The 19,081-nt window shown below is 36.4% G+C and overlaps 1 protein-coding gene across 2 annotated transcripts in view; it reads right to left on the bottom strand.

Moving 5' to 3' along the window:
* Nucleotides 1-1,313: 1,313 nt before the first annotated feature.
* The window catches only part of ZNF326 (zinc finger protein 326), a 29,158-nt gene continuing 11,390 nt past the window's right edge, over nucleotides 1,314-19,081 (bottom strand). For both annotated transcript variants that reach the window (XM_087731449.1, XM_087731451.1), the window contains 9 exons: nucleotides 17,973-18,171; nucleotides 16,136-16,170; nucleotides 15,097-15,184; nucleotides 13,021-13,135; nucleotides 11,826-11,973; nucleotides 11,398-11,497; nucleotides 9,903-10,033; nucleotides 8,852-8,947; nucleotides 1,314-2,041 (listed from right to left, as the gene is read on the bottom strand). In XM_087731449.1, the coding sequence (XP_087587575.1) occupies nucleotides 1,877-2,041; nucleotides 8,852-8,947; nucleotides 9,903-10,033; nucleotides 11,398-11,497; nucleotides 11,826-11,973; nucleotides 13,021-13,135; nucleotides 15,097-15,184; nucleotides 16,136-16,170; nucleotides 17,973-18,171 (1,077 nt within the window). In that variant the 3' untranslated portion in view covers nucleotides 1,314-1,876. The remainder of the gene's footprint in view (nucleotides 2,042-8,851; nucleotides 8,948-9,902; nucleotides 10,034-11,397; nucleotides 11,498-11,825; nucleotides 11,974-13,020; nucleotides 13,136-15,096; nucleotides 15,185-16,135; nucleotides 16,171-17,972; nucleotides 18,172-19,081) is intronic.

Genomic DNA, 19,081 nt, shown 5'->3' with positions numbered 1-19,081 from the left:
ACCACTTGCAGAAATTTGGGCAGCATCTCAGTTCTCTTAACTACTGCAAACAAGTTCTCATGCTAAAGCTCTCGCCAGTTTCTAGAACACTGATACAGTTCCTGTTAAGTTTTCTGGGAAGAGATCAGCATCTTCCTCTTGTAAGGCAAGAGATCTACAAATAGAACACATAAATAGTTGAGTGACCAGCTTGTAAGGCAGAAGGGGAGATTACACCTTAAAAGTAATGCAAATATGAATCTTAACCCTAGCCTTAAGATGGAGAATAGAAGAATGAGTATTTAGAGATGTAGGGAGTATTTTGTTATTTCAAGCTTACATATCCAAGGGATACTGTTCAACCAGCTGCAGGCTTAACACATCTTTCAACCAACCCATGCTAATTTTTAGCGCAAAGCTAACCCACTTACAGGTACAACAATCAAATCTGCATCATGCTGATTTTTTTAAAATGGAAAAATATAAGCCATATAGAAAACAAGAGGTGAATGCACCAAACTGAGTTTCCTCTCTTTTTCCTCAAAATGTTGTATTTTCTATTCTTCAAGTTATGCTAAAACGCAACAGCTAAATGACTACAATACACAGCATTCTTTGGAGTTGACTTCTACTAGACTTTCTGGTGACCTAACATCTAAATCAAGTATTCCCCCATAATACTTGCACACTTTCCCCAGTTCTACAGTAGATAACTGAAAAAGCCAATCAGTTCACATTTGAGGTTAGAAATATTTTAATTCTATCTAACCTCTGACCACTCTCTGCTTATACCACCTGTATACAGTGATGGCTACAAATTAAAACAAAGGTTCTCCAACAGAAGGGTGCACAAATTACATATATGATGAGATTTTGAAAAAAATTCCCCGTAATTACCACAAGAGATTGTACAGTTACTTCTGTTAAGTTACCACATTTAGGGAAAAATGATGCACATTACTTAGCTGTATTTAGAAATAGTTAAATCAGACACTTCCAGTTCTCGTTAGTTAAAAGCTAGATTAGAAGGAACTGTGGAAAAAAACAAGTGCACTTATATATAATTTCTAAGACAGACAACAGTGCACAGCATGTAAACATACTGAAAGCACGCTTCCCCTAGGCACACTATTACGACAAAAGTGCTTATCTATCCTGGTAGGTGGAGTCTAAACACATCACAAATCAGCAATAAACAAACATGAGTCACTAAGATGCAACTACAGATTTTAAATAATTGCAATCATGGTATCAATCAAGATTTGATTTGAAACCAATCTGGTAGTCAGCATGGGGAAATACTTGAAATACTTAACTATAGACACTTTAAACAGTTAACATTTCTGAAGTGTTTTATTGCTACAAACTGGTACATCTTATCACAAAAAGCTACAAGGCATATTATAACACATACTCTATTATACAGAGTGCAATGCAGTCCCCAAAACAGCCACACTCAACAGCACAATTTTTGAAGTTACTCTTTCTGTACTAAGAGGTAAATATGATAAGCTTATGCCATACAGCATTTAATATATTTACCCCACAGACCCGCCTTTCTTTTCAACTGATTAGACCAAAAATTATTATTATATCCAACTTTCAATACACACATCAAAAAAATAGGATGCTTAAAAAAATATACAACACAATGTTTTAATCAGCTTTAACAGTCAGTTTGCTATAAAAAGCTCAACTAAAATAGTCTTAATTTCATTTTAAACAAAATCAGAAACACAGAGGAATTATATAAACAAGTTCTCTGGGGAATGGAATGCATGCATACGGTGGGGAATCTTCAACAACTTCATTTGAGACTATTAAAAAGTCTTAGCCACTTTAGAGCAGAAATAAAAAGCTGTTTTGCCCCCCCCAATATATTTTCATTTTCTTGCACTTAGTTATCTTCAGTGTGGTCTAAAGTGAAATCAGTTTGTTCTTCAGTTTCTTCTTCCTCTTCTTCCTCCTCTTCTTCCTCACCCTCAGCTGGCTCATCAGCTTTGTCCTCCTCTTCCGTCTGCTGCTCCTGAGCCTGATCATTAATTTCAAAAGGATTTTCACCCTGAAGCAGAAGATTGAAAACAAACACTTTGGCATTTATTTCAAACAAAAACTAAAATAATACTCATCATTTCAGTGAATGAAAAGGGAGGCCACTAAGAAATGCTATGGTATTTTACACAGCTTTTTAATAGGTGGGGTTTTTTTTTGCAAGAAAATCAAAACAGATTTGATTTAAAACTAGCAACACCTCATTTTTATGCACACTGGAAACTGGGATTCCAATAAACTGTTTTAATGAAAGCAGAAATGGCATTGAGAAAAAGCCAAAGTATGCTACACACAAACTTCTGTTTAACTTCAACATTCAGTAAATTAAAATTACATGGTTAAGTTTCAATATGTTTTTATTAAGAACTACAGCTGCTTCCTTTTTCTCCCCAATTAAAACCAAATCTGAACAGAAGACTTTCATTCTGCTTTTCCTTATTTACAGTCTTTATTCACTCTGAGTAATTCTATCAAAAAGGCAAACTCTTCAGTAAATGAAAAAGAAATCTAGAATTAATTACATTGACTAGCCTGAAATTCATTCCATTGCTGATCTAGAAAAATTATCAAGCAGATTTCTCAGACAGTATTTTAAGTATGTTGGCATTCTAGTTTCACACTTTATTTCATAAAATAATTCACTACAAGACATACCTCAGCTTTCACTTGTTTCAGATATCTAAGAACTATGAATAATCAATAAAGAATAACAACATGAAGTATTAGGAGTTTCTTCGCTAAAGCTCCTTTCATGTTCAAACATCTGACACAGCAAGTCTCATCTGAACATATGACACCAATCACTAACTACACTAGGATTGGGATTTCAAGAATATTGTATAAAGATGATCCAAAAGAAAAATTGAGTTCTAGGCCCCTTGTTCTTTTTTGCTTACTCATAAAAAGAAACATAAATATTTTTACTTCAGTTACATTTTTCAGGTAGGGTCTTCCACGTAGCCTACAAATCACTGAAAAATTAGAAAGCTATAAAAACACGTAGCAAATGCCACTACACAAAAACTTGGCTTCATTGTTATTCTAAAATCAAGAAAAATCATAAAATCAGATTTAAAGAGTAACCCAAAGAAAGCAGAATTCTTTGACACCACGTTATTCCAAGTCCCAGGATAATTTTATGCACACACTTCGTAATGGCCAGCCTACAGCACTTAGATGGTAGTGTCTGTTGAGCCCCATCAACTCATAGCCTAATCAAAGACATAGCTACCACATAAAAAAAACCATGAATAAGGTAGTATTTAAACTTCTTTAAGATACTACGTTTGGCTTTTTTAGAAGTAGATTCCCATAGGTAAGGGTCAAGTAACTAGAAAGCTAGTGTCATAACTTATCTGAGCCCTGTGAAAACAAGAAAACCCCACATCGGAGTTAAAACTCATGCCACTTTTAGATGACCTACTGTTACTGTCAAGCACCATGGGGCTACAGAATACTAAGGAGTATTTCACTGAATAGGTAACAGTGTCCAACATTGAAATACTAAAGATATTTATTAGCTCAGTAAACCACTTCATGAAAAAAAAAAATGGAAAAGCGAGTGCGCAAACCAATTCAATTCCAACATCAATGGAAAGCATTGTGAAATAAAAAGGCTGAGCATCCAAACCTTAATTCACTAAGGATTAGTGCAACTCCCCAAAATTGTACTCGATCTATTTTCCTTTTTGGCTAGAAGTGCGAAAGACCTCCTGACTGCAAAGCCTCTAGTGCCATTTTCCTTGGCTTCAGCCAAATATTTTCAATCACATTTGGGTACAGGAACAAGGATTTCCAAAGACAGACAGAAATAAGCTAATTACTGAGTTAAGAATACTCCACCTGGTTAGCTTCAAAAACATGCTCATCAGTAGACACTACAGAGGGACGACAGATATATTAAGAGTTTCATATGGCCTAATGGAGAGCAAAAGAAAACAAAAGGTAGCCTTTCTCTGTAAATGATTCACAAGGATCTCAGAAGCCCTTTTATAGGTCTGATACAAAAGGAAAGATTAAAATCCTCTCATCTCTAGGCTAGGCATAATGATGAACTGTAGCTAAAGAACGCACTTCTAAAAGGACCACTTCCACACTCCTGCAGACAGCTTCTGACTGTCCCTGACTCTTGGGGACAAGCTACAGAAAACCGTTACACTTCATTCCTGTGGAGACAGTATGTTGCTTCTGGCTAGCCTAGCAGAGCTGGATTCAGCACACTACTTCTGGCTGAATAGATCTCTATACAATAATAACAAAAAAAAAAATTAAGTTGCTTTCCCCAACTGTTTTTTCAGAGAAAAATGCACTTTTCGAGTTCTCAAACTAAGGAAAAAGTTACTGCCCTCAAGGGGGAAGATCCTAACGACTGTGCTCTTTTCCAGTGATGTAGCATCAGAGGCATCCAGCACAGCAGGCAGAGCCAATTTTGATGCTAGTTGATTTTGACAGCCACACATCTTCCCAGACGGCTTTAATAAACAACAACAACAACAACAAAAAAAGAAAAAACCCACCACAACAACAAAAAAAAAACCAAAACAGAAAACAGGAACACAGGCGCACCACTGCACTGCTGCAGAAAGACTTTATGATGCCTACAGAGCATAAAAACACAAGCAGATAAGTAGTATATTCCCAAGAGATGCATTCTCTGGGTTCCTTGTCTCTAGAATATTTCAATTGCAGAGAAAGCTTAAGACTGAACTGGTGAACTGGTATTTACAACCAAAGCTTTGGGATTCAAATGTCCCCAGAAACCACTCTCTATATCTATTTATAACAGGTCTCACAAACCTGACCCAAAAAGATATCAAACTCTGCCTACCTAACTGGTAAACTTTAGAATGCCTTCACTAATACACATGATCAAACAGTCCTGGGACATAGTAATAGAAAACATCAACTTCTATGATGCTTCTCTTGAGCAATATCCTAGCAACTTTTAATCACAGACATCATTCTAAGAAGTTGTAAATGGTCCAAAATCAGATACTCGTGACTTCAAGTGATAACTTTTTGCTTGAGAAACAGGATGGTCTTTTTTTCCTCCTTATTATAAAGGGACTTGCTACAGGTTCATAAAACTTCTAAGATGATTGTTTCAGAATGCCCTGCAGGTGGGATGTGGTGGATTTTCCCCCCTCTTTAAAATATGGATGTAGAAGAATACGGAGAAATTAAGAACTTTAAAAAAAGCATACAAAGACTACATTGGAAGCACAAAAGGGTACCACATAAGACCAACACTGGGGAAACAGAGGGCTCTTTAAAAGGTAAGAAACAATCCTTTCAAGGTTCTTTGATTAAAATATCTATGATGAAGATATCAAACGAGATTAAGAGGAACAGTTCCTTGCATCCAAAGGACAGGATGCAAACAATACGCTGTTAATTTAAGCACTGAATTGGATTTTCAAGTATAGGAATTGAAAAAAATCATGAAGATAGCGTAAAAGATGGTCACCAGTACAATTAGGATCATAAAGATCATATGCAAGTTTTGACAATTGGAAACCTCAGTTCTGGTACAGTAGTTTTCTGGAAACTGAATGGAGCAATTCCCAACATTGCAGACACCAGCTCCAAAGCAGCAGCAGCACAGGGAACAGAAGCAGCATTTTGTGACAGAAGACGGGATACAGAAAATGATAGTCCTAACAGTGGGGTCCAGCAGAAGACTGGAAGAACAGTACACATGACAGAGTTATTCCAATACTAATAGATCCAAGGAAGCTGCACTAGTAAATTAAGAAGGCCACCTTGAAGAAATGCTATTCTCCACCATTATAATTCTTGTTGCTCTCAGCATCAGCTGTGGCACTAACAACCGCTGTCAAGCCCTATCTGGACCTTTGTTTTTTTCTTTCCATTCATAACTCTAGTCCCTGACCAGAAGCGTAACAAAGATCAGAGCCTTTATATAACACCAAGAGCTCTTCTAAAGCCACATCATCTAATTTACTGAAGCTGTCTTCCATGGAGCTGGGACATTAATTGCAAATGGCTTGAAACAACCAAAAAACCCACACACAAGACATGAAGGATTATCTTAGGCTAAGTCCATATAGATCCTTCCATTTTCAGTAGGCATCACAGGCACCTTTACCATGTTAAAAAAAAAAAAAAAAGCTTAACTCAGTGAAAATTACCAGGGTGATTTAACCTTTACACCTTTGCTACAGCTGATGTGTCCAAGCTTATAGAACTAGCTGAAAGATTCAAGTTCAAGTATGCATACTTATTTAGCATATACAAGTAAATACTACAAAGTTTGCACTTATTTCTTAAAAACAAGATTTTCTGTGAAATTTGAAAATCTAAAACTGACTTCATAATTAAACGGTTAAATATGAAAATATCTGAAAATGGTTACAGCCAAAAAAATTTCTTTCTGCTTTCCTTTTCACAGTGCAAACTAGAAACATGTAGTTAAAGAAAAATGGAAGTTGAATGTTTGTAGAACAACACATTTGAAGCTGTGAGTTTGTTTAAAATGGATGCACCTATTTGCTTTCTGTCCTTCTGCACACACAGCTAACAACCTGTGGAGCGGTCTCTAGTTGGAGAGAAGATTAAATCAAAGGGCAAAAGAGATTTTCCATTAAACATTGGGTAGAGGAATAAGTCACACATAGAATGGCATTTTACTCAAAAGAAGTGGCCAAGGTGTCCCAAGCAAAACAGCAGTTGTTATTGCTTGTCCGTTAGCTTACTCTAGACCAGAAGTCATGATCCACTCCCTCATTTTCAGTCAAGCATTAGCCAGAGCCTTCAACTTTGAAAGTTTTATATCTTATATGATCACCTGCTGCCAGGTGTCAGCCAGACAATCAACCCAATTTACATTTAATTGTCATCCTCCAAGCAGTTACTTAGCAGCACCACGGGGCAATCAAAAGGGCTGACACAGAATTTTTCACACAAAACCACAATGAGGGAAGGTGGGTCCCAAATTACCAGTTGTGGTAAATAGGTGGATGACTACTATTCTCAGCAGGGTGTGGTTCTACAAGGCAGTACTGGCCTCAACAGAGAAAGAGCTTTCCCTAATTCAACTCTATTTGGGATATGCCTCTTCTAGGCCACACATTAAAAGAACAAAATTCCCAATGCGCACAGAGAAATCCAGCAGTGCAATAGGAAAGAAAAAAAAAAATTTTTTTATCTTTTTTGCTCATGTCAAACCGTATCAATAGGGATGCATACAAATCAGGAGTTGCAATTTTGTTCTCCTTTTGTCAAAGCCATTTGTGATGTTGATGACCTGCCTTTGGAACTTGGTACAAATCTATGCAACAGCCTTGCAGGCCTTCCCTGCTCTGAATTTCCCCCTTCCATGCTGCATATGTGGGATAGACAACACTTTCTAAAACAACGTTGGGTTTGGGGTTTTGGGGTTTTTTGTTTGTTTGGCGTTTTTTGGTTGGGGGGTAGGGAGGGATGTTTCCCCAAGCCAGTCTGCCTGTCATCGCAAAGCAAGCTATTTTGGGCTGTAAGAAGGATTTCCCACTCTCCTGGAAGACTGCAGACACCAAATGCATGCATCACATGCTCCTATTCATCACATGCTGTATAATAAACCTGGACTACTTCAGTCTGCAGTTGATTATACATTTGGATAAAGATGAGAGGAATTTGCATAACCAGAAGCCAGATATATCTCACTGAGCAGGTGCTGCTGAAAGTGTATTAAGCTCCATCAACCCCAGGAAATACCAGTGCTACGCATTCTGAAAATGTCAGTGGTCTCCTTGCAAAGACAATCTTGCAAATTTTACCTTCCTCCGTATTCCAACTGACAAATGGCAAACTTCCATTCCCTCTTTTACCAATCCCCCACTAGGGGGCTGTACAGGACAACGCACACGCATACCAGGCCATAAGGAACACCAGAAGAGATGGCTGGCAATACAGGCAGATATTCCAGGCTGCAGTATCTGGTCATTTGCTACCTTTTCTTAACAGATACAGAACAGTTGTCTGAAACTGATTCACGCACCCGATCATACATAATTTTGCAGGACATGACTAATTTGACATTTTAAATCACAATTAACTTCTGCATTGGCTCATACCTTGTCATATTTCTGCAACACAATATTGCTTTGTCTGAAAGAGTCTATTGTTTAGGCACAGCCAAAATTATAAATCAATTAAAAGTAACTACCAGAAATAACCAATGGTACTACAGAAGTCACTTTGCTGTCCCAAAAGGAAAAAAAAACAAACAACAACATATTTTGCTAAAATGAATTCACATATGTTTCTCAGGCCATGTATCTGAAACATAGGCTACCATGCCTTTTAAATTCTCTGACCATGACAACTACTGTTGTAAGCTTTCATTTTTTGTATGCTGCCATGAATCCTATTCTATGGAATAAAAGTAGCTGAGTAGTGCGTGCACTGTACTTTCACAGAAAGCCACACACTGGAGCCTTTGCTTCTAAACATGAAGACTGACTCATCTGTAAAGTGTTCTGTGCCCTACAGTTAGTGTTACATATAGAGTCAAAGACAATGCTGATGCTTTCCTAAAGCTTGATTTTTTTTTTTTAATAAGAGCATCTAATTAAGAATTGACTAGATATACACATAAATGGCAAACAAAAACCAAAAGCTGGTAAATCCGAAGGCAGTAATTTTCTCTGCAAACAAAGTTATCTGAGGCAATGACCCAAGACTGGCAAAATATGTTAAAAGTATATTAATCTGTAAGCTACTTAGAAGACAGAAACAGAAGACAGAGCACTAAGGTTAAACTCCATCAGCATGGAGGAAATAGTGGTATAGCAAACGTTACAGATTTGCATCTTACCTTCACATACAGCTCGTATCGTGCCTTGACTATAGGATTATTCAAGATACTGGTGGCAGTAAGAACACTCTCTCTTTTTATTTGTTCTCTGTAGGCCTACGAAACAAATTTCATAGTGAATAATTATCATACACCTAATTCCAATTGTCACACAAATCTGAATTCATGGTCAGTTTCTGTAAGGAAAACAATGAACGTATTGCAGCATGAAATGCTCATTATTAGCATTTAAGTCCAAACCACACAATAAGCTCAATTAAGTTTGGTAGTGTTTATAGTTTGTTGCTTTAGCTTGATCAAAAGACACATTCACATCTTGCTTATATGATGAACTACAACCACACACCTGTCTACAACCACGGTTACCTGTTCTCATCTACAGGTGATGCTTTTCCATCACAGCCTAACATATTGTTGAAGATGTCCCTGCTCATTGCAGGGGGGTTGAACTAGATGACCTTTAAAGGTGCCTTCCAACCCAAACCATTCTAAAACAGTACTTTGGCAATCTTGCTTACTATGACAACTGTGATTTTTTCCACTCATGCTACTCTTTCAACCCTTCTACCAACCTTAAAAGTGTATCATTATAAATTGTAACAAAGACCAATTCCATACTACTGCTAATCCTTAGCTGCTCTCACTTTTCTTCACATTAAAAAGATAATAGCCAAGCAAAAAAAAGGTTTATTATCTTGCTGGAAACATATGTATATGTTTTGCAACATGAATAACAAAACCTTTCCAACACTTAATGGCAGTAAAAAAACCCTCCAATAAAATAAAAAATCCATTCCTAGCAACCTTCTCAGAACTTATTACTGTCAGCTATTAAGCACACCAACATTTCATTAACTGGGGGTGCTTAAGCACTGGCCACTTCATGAGACATTATGTTCACAAAGTGTAACAAGGACATTCTAGCTTTCTAGAGAACAAGTAATACCAACAAGAACTTAGAAATTACTTGCACCAAGTACCATAGCACTTCTCACCTATTATTAGATTATGCTTGCTTTTTTTTTTTTTTTAATAATATGTCATATCTTACTTGTTTTCCTTTTGTGTGATCAGGAGATTTTAAGTGCTGCTGAACAGAACTGTGTAATGCGGGAACATACACACTGCAAGCGCTGCAGTGAACAGTCTCAACTTTCATCATATGGTCATCAGCAGTAACCCCTGCCAAAGAAGATACAACAAATGATTAACACAAAATGTGTTATTCTAGCAAAGTGGAAGGCAGGATTGGTTGTTTTATACCAGAAAATCAGAGCTCTCAGTTGTTAAATATGTGAAACTGAACCACAGGGGAATATTCACCCAAATTCAGGCATCAATATTAGGCTCTCTGAAGGCAATGTTGAAGGAGAATGTTTTTCACTTGGATATTCCACCTCCTTCTCTCCACAGACTATATAGAGACCCAGGCAATTATGTTTGCTGCCTAAGGTTATCATATATGAACACCCTGCTGCCTAAATAGAGGGAAATAAAAATGATACAACAATCAAATTGAACTATTTAATGTACAAAAGTGCCATCTGTTTAAAATCAACAATAACTAATATCCTTAATAATACACATTTTGATACAAGAAACAAACAACTTCACCAAAGCAGCTGGATTTACCTTACCCCTCGTAAGAACAACTCCTTTATTCCCTTGCCTCCCCTCACCACCAGAAGCAGCACGTGAATCCAATTTCTCTTGCAAATTTACATATTAGTTTGCCAACAGAACATTCTGATCATAAAGACAAACAGGCCCTCCAGTACTTAAGTAAAGTACACAAAAAGAATTTGGGAGATTGTTAAGATGTTGCCTATATCCATTTTTAAGTAGCTTTTAGCATTTAAATTCAAATTAAGGTAATATTCAAATACAGTTATTGCCTAAAGTAAAGGTACTCAAAAAGATGTCCCGTCTGGCTCTAGCACATCTTTTGAAAGTCCTCAAGCAAAGGATAAAGTGGAAGGATATGGCACAGCAAGGCAGGGACACAGAAAATGCTCTAGAAAACTGCTTGTAGGGCAGCCAAGGGGAAAAAAAATTCAGGCCAAGATGCATCTCGGGTAGCCAAGGAAGTGCTCGAACTCCTCCTTTTGTCAGTGTCCCTCAAAACCACAGCAACTATCCCTTACATTATCCAGATCCTTACCATCATATTTGATGATTATCACATTACCGCTTTATTACATCCTCTCTTTTGTTCTATCTGCATCCACCTGTTGCCACTCCTCATGCATTATACTGAATAAGACTGTGGCAAAGCCCACATAATTCTGTTTGTCAAGTACCTAGCACAATGTTATTTTACTTTCTGACAAGGCTACCTGGATAGCAAAGATTAATAAGGTTTGCTATCTCCCACTGTTCTTACATTCCACGTTATATCAGAAATGAAGCAAGGAAGCCCAACCAGATACAGAAAAGGTGTGAAAACTAATCATTTTATTCCAAACATTTTATCAAAGAAGAATGGAAGGAGAAAAGGACAAGCAGAGCTCCACAGTATGCACTTTCACATAAAAAGCATTACTTACCTTCCATTATATCTTTTTCAGCAGCTTGAGCGTTTTCCGTTTGGTTACTTGTCTGTTGCTTACGCATAGCTGTCTTCTTGAATTTATTCACCATACACTCCTACAGAGAATCAGAAAAAAAAATGGTAACACATTTGATGTACAATTATTTATATTCCAACAGGCACCTATACTTAAAATATTACTCAGAATAGCTCTGTAACAAATAGCAATTGCTGTTACTTCTTAAGGCACTACTTTTAATTGTAAAAGTAACACTATTTTACAGACTCTGAATTTGCTTCAACTTTTAGTAACATGTGCTGTGTCAAAAGTCACCTGCAAAAGGAATAACCATGATAAATTAAGCATATTTTGAAGATAAACAGTAAATTGTAACTACATTCTAATGTAGAAGTATTATATAAATCAAGGAACAGTTGTCTTACATGAAGAAATTCCATCACTACTTTGTCGAATTTGGTTTGCTTCTGGATATGATCCAATGTTTCCTGGTGAGCTGCACTCTCCAGATGTGACTCAATTTCTTTTTCTTCAAATGTTCGAAATTTGCAAAATGAGCAAGTAAATGCCATTCTATCAAGAGAAATACATTAAATAACATTACCATTAAAAAAACATTCTTCCCTCTCTCCTCAAAACTATGAGGACTTGACAAAGCTAATCAGAAAAGGAATGAGAAAAGCATTCTTTAAAAAAGCCTAAATGAAAAAGAAAAAAAATTCCAGTATTTTACCATTATGAGGGATAACTGCTACAAGAACCAAATATAAATCAGGCCAGTCTCAGAGTAATGAATTATCTATGCAGAAGATGAAAACTGCTGAAATCAGAAGCTAGCCATTTAAAAGTCACATTATTCTGTGAGTGTATCTATCACAGCTCTCTAGTTTTTGTCACCTTCTGCAGTATTCTCATATTCAAGCCAGTCCACGATTTCCTAACTACAAATAGTCAAAAGGATTCATTTAAAGTTCCTTTGCCATACAAAAACTATATAATCTTTACAAGGAAATATGGCCTCCCCAGAACAATGAGGAAAAGGCTATGATGAAGGCTATGCTATGATCATATACTGCACTGACATAGAACAGTTTTGTACAGTGCTGGCCATTAGCCCGCTTGGCTGTGGCAAGACTAAGAAAAGTTACAGAACTATTACTTGGTTTTGTTACAAAATAGGTCACCATACATATAAAACCAGAATAAAGTCAATTTCTAACAGCTTATTAAGTCAGCATGAATATTTATTTAACTGAAATATATACTTCAACACCAGAACCATTCTAAGCTGCTTCAAGTGTGCACTGATGCACTTGTGGGGGAGAAAGTGTTAGGAAATTGTCTACTGTCTGATACAGCAGAAGTTCAGTGAAACATCCAGTCTTCTAAACCACAGGATTTGGGTGCTGGGTTTTGTTTTGAGTTTTTTTTGTTTGTTTGGGTTAGCTGGTTTCAGCCTGGGGGGACAGTGAGGGGGAGAGGGTTTGGTCATTTCTTTATTACATTTTATTTTCCTAAAATCAGTCCAAAGGGTCTTTCAGGAAAGAAGACATATTCAGACAGAAGGATAAAGGGGAACTAAAACATTGCACACAAGACAGAAGAAGTTATAGCACAAACCTGTATCCATCACCGTATTTTTCACTGTTTTTTTCCCTTCTACGCCTTTGCTTCTCTCTTCTGGCCTCAATTCGCCGCTTTTCTTCTTCTTCACTTTTAACTTCTCCTTTGCCATCTTAACATACAGGAGAAGGATTTTAAAATGTTATGTTAAAAAAAAAAAAAAAGAAACCCAGTAAAAGTCTCTGTCTTCCCTGTCTCCTCCACAAACACGTCAAAATGCAGAGAAAGACCCTATACCAAAGTGGTTCAATGGCTTATTTAAACACCATAGAAGTTTTGCTTTGTCTTCCTCCTGTAAAGACAACCAATTCAAACATTTGATTCCAACAATGCAAACTTAGTAGTTTAGGGGTTACACTCTAGATTACACTCACAAAAGTAAAGAAATTCAGAGTTAAAGCAAACCCTACCCTGTTATGCCTAGTTATTAAAGGCTTCTTCAATTAAGTGACCAGGAAAGGGTACAGGGGGTGTACGGGAAGAAACACATTATTTAAAACTCTCCATGGTTTTAGAGCACTGTTGCTACAATCCCCTTACATAAAAAGAAACTATCTAAAGCCACTCTCTTCTGCTGAGAAGGCAGTTTCCAAAAGTAAAAGCAAAGGTTCTCATAAAGGAGACAAGGCAGTGTTTCATTAAGGTGTTGTACCCAACCTGAACTTCAACAACTTTATTATTTTTCCCCACTAGAATTCACTTGATTTCACAAGAAAATGTTCCAAAGATTTTCAGCTGAAGGAATAAAACACTGAAGGAAGAACCAGCTGGGACGGGGAGGCGGAACACACATCAAAAACCAAAAACCACCCACACCACACAACAAAAACCCAACCAAACCTTTAAAGAAGAAGAATTTCATTAAATTATCACCTGGCATGTAAGAGTGCAAACAAATAAATGACTAGAAATTAGTTTTGCAACATTAAAGACTTCTAAGGACATTGACTTTTTGCATAAGTGTACTTATGTTTGCCTTTCCTATGTCTGCTTTAAAAGCCTATGGAAAAAGGGAAACAATTAGAATATTATTCAGTGCGTAGTTTTAGAGCAGGACAAAGAGGATCACTTAGTTTTCTTTTGCAGTTCAACCTTAGGAGAGAGGTCAGCCTCCATGTAATCTGCCTCCATCCAAACAGCAACAGAAAGAAATGTAGAGCAGCATAACGCAAAAAAAAAAAAAAAAAAAAGACTTGCAAAAAGCTCTGTGGGTCTAGAAGTGTCACTGAGTACTGAAAACATTTCCACTAACAGCTTACATTTCAGTCCTGATTACCCCAAGGTTTCTCATTTTATAACAAAGAGTTTCAGAAATTACTCTGATCCAGAGAGGAGAAAATCTGAAAATCTCCTATCAAAAAGATTTTGAAACTCTAAGAAAAGAAACTCTAATCAGTTGGCTGCAAATTTCTAGCACTCCTTACCATCAGATTAGACTACATACGCAATAGGGCAGCACACAAGGGAAAGGTGACTAAAAACAGTTTCAGCCTTAACACTGGATTTCTTTCTGTATGTGTTTGAAATCACTATGGTTAATATACACTTTAACTGATTTTATGTAAACTAATAATTAACCTGTTTCATTAAGACTGCACATGAAATAGACCCCGTGTTCTTGAGAGCAGCTCTCTGAGTTAGCTAAATCCACTTCTATGAAAGTGACTCACCTAGGATTTAAGGGTGAGGTTGATCAGCTAGTGGGATAAATAATAGGATATGGGTGAGGAACTGGTGGGATAAACAACATTTAAGCAATGGAATGGCAGTAAGTATATAAGACCATTTACATTAATTTCACAAAAATTAAAACAAGTCAAACAACAACAACATACAGAGATGATCAGGAAGCAGAGAGACAACAAGCATGTAAAGAACAAAACAAGTGATGGATGGTTGCTACAAACAATCATCTTCTCCATGGCCTAAATTTATAAACTCTTCAAAAAAAAAAAAATCATGCTACTCAATAACTATTAGAGGTCATACATACAGGCTTACTAAATCTATTCACTCAAAGTCACACAAATACAATACCTACAATACCTTACCTGACAAAGCAAACTGACTTACCTCCAAAAGTCTGGTACCCAAGATCATAAGCATCTCTTGTAAAGTCTTCATATATAACAACTGCACCACTTGTGTCCACTTCGATTTCCTAATAAAGTCAAATCCATAAATTTTGTAAGAAAAAACCCCAACAAAACAATGCCACTCTAAATCCAGAAAAAGACAGTGCAATTTATTTTATTTCTGATAATCCATTACTTGCTATTTTTATCAAATATGATAATGGAAGAAAGCGAATTGAGCATCTAGCTAGACTCGGTGTACAAACACTTCAAGCTATGCATTTCTCCTTAATGCCTTGAAGTCCTTACGAATTAGTTTCACAATCAGAATCCTCAGTCTTCTACCTAAATATTCTGACTTCCAATTCAGACTTTTAAATACTTAGTTGAGAATATGTTAATACCTCCACTCAAGAAGAAGGAAAATATCATTCCAGTCTTTCAACATGGAACCAAGATATAGATCCACACTTAGCTTACAGATCACATTCTTACATATTGTTGCAACTGATCCTTCTGTAGGTGGAAACTAATCTTTGTACCCTATCAGAGAACATCTGTTAACACTGGTTCTTTTTTTATTTACCCTCTCTCCTCTATGTGTCTTATGTCTTATCCATTCTTCCTCACTGCTGTTTAGTAATCTCCCTGTCATTTTGTACTTAATTTCTCAACCCACCCAAGCAAGTCATAGGTGTATGAATTCAAGCTGACGACCTATGACAACATGAGAAGTGTTCATACAACAGCTCTCCATGCATTACAAGAATAGGTAGGGCCTACAAATACATATTAAAATTCATTTTCCAGGCTATCTGCACAAGCTATATCTTTCACTTGAAATCAGTAAGTATTTCAGACTGCCACCAAAATAAGACAATATTAGATAAAGTGAAGAAAAAAAGTTAAGTTTAGAAAAGCTTATATAGTTAAGTGCTTAATTTTTATAACTCTAGCTTAATAATTATTCATCTTAAGGTATACTGTACAAACTTCTGAAAGAATCACAAACATTTTCAAATTCTGGGAATCTTTACCTCTATAGTAGAATCCTGGAAAGATGTCTTCATGTCTATAAACATAAAATGAGGAACAAATAAATAATGCAAAAGCGTTGCCACTGTCAATTCATTTTAAGGCAATAAGACATTTCGGAAAAAAATTCAGTTTGTTATGCAGCGAGGACGGTGTACATCTACAATTTATCCTATTTTAGTAATAATACTAAATGTAAAATCAGTTATCCTTAGGAATATGAAATAGTCTTCTACATGCAATCACCTATATCTAACTCCACAAAACAAGAAAGTCAAGACTGAAAGGACAATATAATTTTGAGATATATTTTCATATATTGTATATTGATTGCATCCAATTTTCTGGTAGTTGCTACTCACTTTTTAGTTTTCAACTACATGATATTGCTTAGTGCATCTTGCCGTTCAAGTCTCAGGAAACTGTATTAAGCCACCCAACAGTTTCTTCCCCCTCCCATCTCAGAGCCACAGGACAGGCTGATTAGAAGTGCATTCTAGTAGGTGCTATCTACTCCGCTTCTTAAAGGAACTTCAATATTATGTAGTACATTGGTCCTTGGATTGTGGAAATCATTGAGGGGGAACACATAATAAACTAGAAGTGCTCTGTCTGAAGGTAGTTTAGAAAAAGAGAACCTAAGAAAGTACTGAAAGAAGAAGAGCTAAGAGGGAGACCTTTGAGATGCAAGTCTTTGATGTACCTGGAGTCCAGCAATAACGTTCCCTATACAAAAGGCAGAGGAACATGTTCTATACACCCAATGCCTGAAAGTTTTACAGTACTCTAAGTTAAAGCTAAGGGAACAGTTTGTATTACACAGTAATGTAATTAGAATTACAAATTCAAAAATAAAATTTTCACGTGGAAGTTTCTGCCAAGTCTGTGCACATACCTTGCAAGCTTTGAGCTAAAGTAATTTTAAACATTTTTCAGGTGTGATTTGAAACCAAACTATATAAAAAACTGCAGATTCAAATTACTGAGAAAACTACATGCACAAAAACCTAAAATTTGACTGCTGTACATGCCATTCATAATATTTAATACTCAAGTTTACATTCCCTCAATGCAAGTAATTTATTCAAACCTCCTTAGCCATTTTTTTCTCCAGCTTTGCCTGCAACATCAAAATTATTAGAGTTGTAGGACATCTTTAAGGAAACTAAACAAACCAAGCACCACTAATACTTTGCGATTTATATTTCCAGTTTATCTATCATATTTCTAGTTGTTCTCTTCATTATGGCATTTCATTTACAAGAAGGAGCAATCTCTCTCTGCCTTTCATAAATTATTCTGTAACCATTTTCAGTGTTTTCTCAGTTTGCCTCCCTTTCTCTCTCCTCTTCACCCACACCTAATGCCTTTATTTCAGCTGCATTGCAGCTGATGCACTACTTTTTACATCCGTCAAAGTATTTGGACAGCAGGGCCCAGGCTTGTGCAAGGGCACATTTTAAGGTTTGGGCAGCAGTGCCCAGGCCCATGCAAGGGCACATTTTAATATTTGTCAGCCATTGTCACTTAAGGTAACCCAAGATCTGAAGTTATTTTCAGTGGTGAAAATTTGCCTCCAGGAAGTATCATTATCAAGTCTGAGTGAAAGTCTTCAGCAGTACATATTTAAACACATCAAAGTATGCAGTTTCATTCAGCAAATTATCTTTGCAGTAGAAGAGTAAATTCTAAAATCTGTTGTGGAGTCCTTCAAAGGTAGAAAATGAAGAATTACAAAACAGCACATACAGTCCTCTTTCTGAATATTGAAACTAAAAAATTCCTAATTAACAAAATATTAGTAATTTTAACTGAAGAATTTTGGCACTTGTTACTTACTAGGTGATTTTTTCTGGCTGAGCTTCAAAATTGGTTTTGTCATTTTGGGTTTCTTGATAAATGTCCCACCAGGTTTGTTATATGGCTGTGGTATCATTTTTCTTTTTATTCCTCTTGCAGCAACTGCTGCAGGACTGGGTTTGTTATGATAGTCAACAACAATTCCAGGCCTGTGCATTCCTCCAAAGTCTCCCATATGCTGAAAATTTGTGAAATCAAGAGAAAGGTATTAGTATATGCAATCCATAGAAATAGAACAATTACTTGGTACAATAAAACTGTGAACTCAGTAAAATCTGCATTCTAGAGCAAAATGCAGGGAAAATTTCATGTCCCAGTTTGATGTTGTGTTGTGCAATGGCTTTGTGGGTGTTTGTCCAGTAGAATGAACATGTATGTATAAATTGTGTTTCTGCTTATTCAGAACCATTGTCCAGACAATGAACATGTCTATCAGAGCTCATATCTCAGCCTAACATCTTGGCTCCTCTCTTCAGATTCTCTACATGATGAATGCCTTCTCCCTCTGGGAAAAAACAGAGCTAACCAATCCAGTTTGACACTTCAGACAGTAGTCATTTAAAAAAAACAAAAAACAAAAAATACCCCAAGCTTCTTTATGCCAAATGATTAGCAGTGATTTGAAAACTGAGTAAAGAAGGTTGTCCAGGGTGGAACAGTGATTAACTGAAGGAAGCTCATTCTTTCTTTCACTTATCTTTCCACTGAATTCAATAAATTCAGAATTTAAAAGTTGGGCCTGGAGAGAGCAATACAAAAACATGGCAGCAATAGGAATTAAAATTCAGTTGAAAGATTAAACCTTTCTATTATTTCTAACATGCTGTACAGCCATCTGTGGACAGTTTTTTAATGCAAGTTACCTCTCTGAAGGCCTGGAATACATGAGCCATCTGAAGAGGGAGAATTAGGTAGCTGCAATATTTTCAAAAGCACTAACATATTTCTTAATATTAACTTAATTATTTGATTAATGAAGGGCAGAAGAGAGCCCACTGACTGGATGGGTGACTTGGATAAGCAGAAATATTTGTATTGCAATGAGAAGAGAATTAGTGTTACACTATCAAAGTTGAAAGAACATAAAA

Source organism: Nipponia nippon, unplaced genomic scaffold, assembly GCF_047370975.1.
Source record: "Nipponia nippon isolate SJK-2023a ecotype South Korea unplaced genomic scaffold, ASM4737097v1 scaffold_5, whole genome shotgun sequence".
NCBI classification, from domain to species: Eukaryota; Metazoa; Chordata; class Aves; order Pelecaniformes; family Threskiornithidae; genus Nipponia; species Nipponia nippon.
This window is presented reverse-complemented; position numbering and strand designations above follow the sequence as displayed.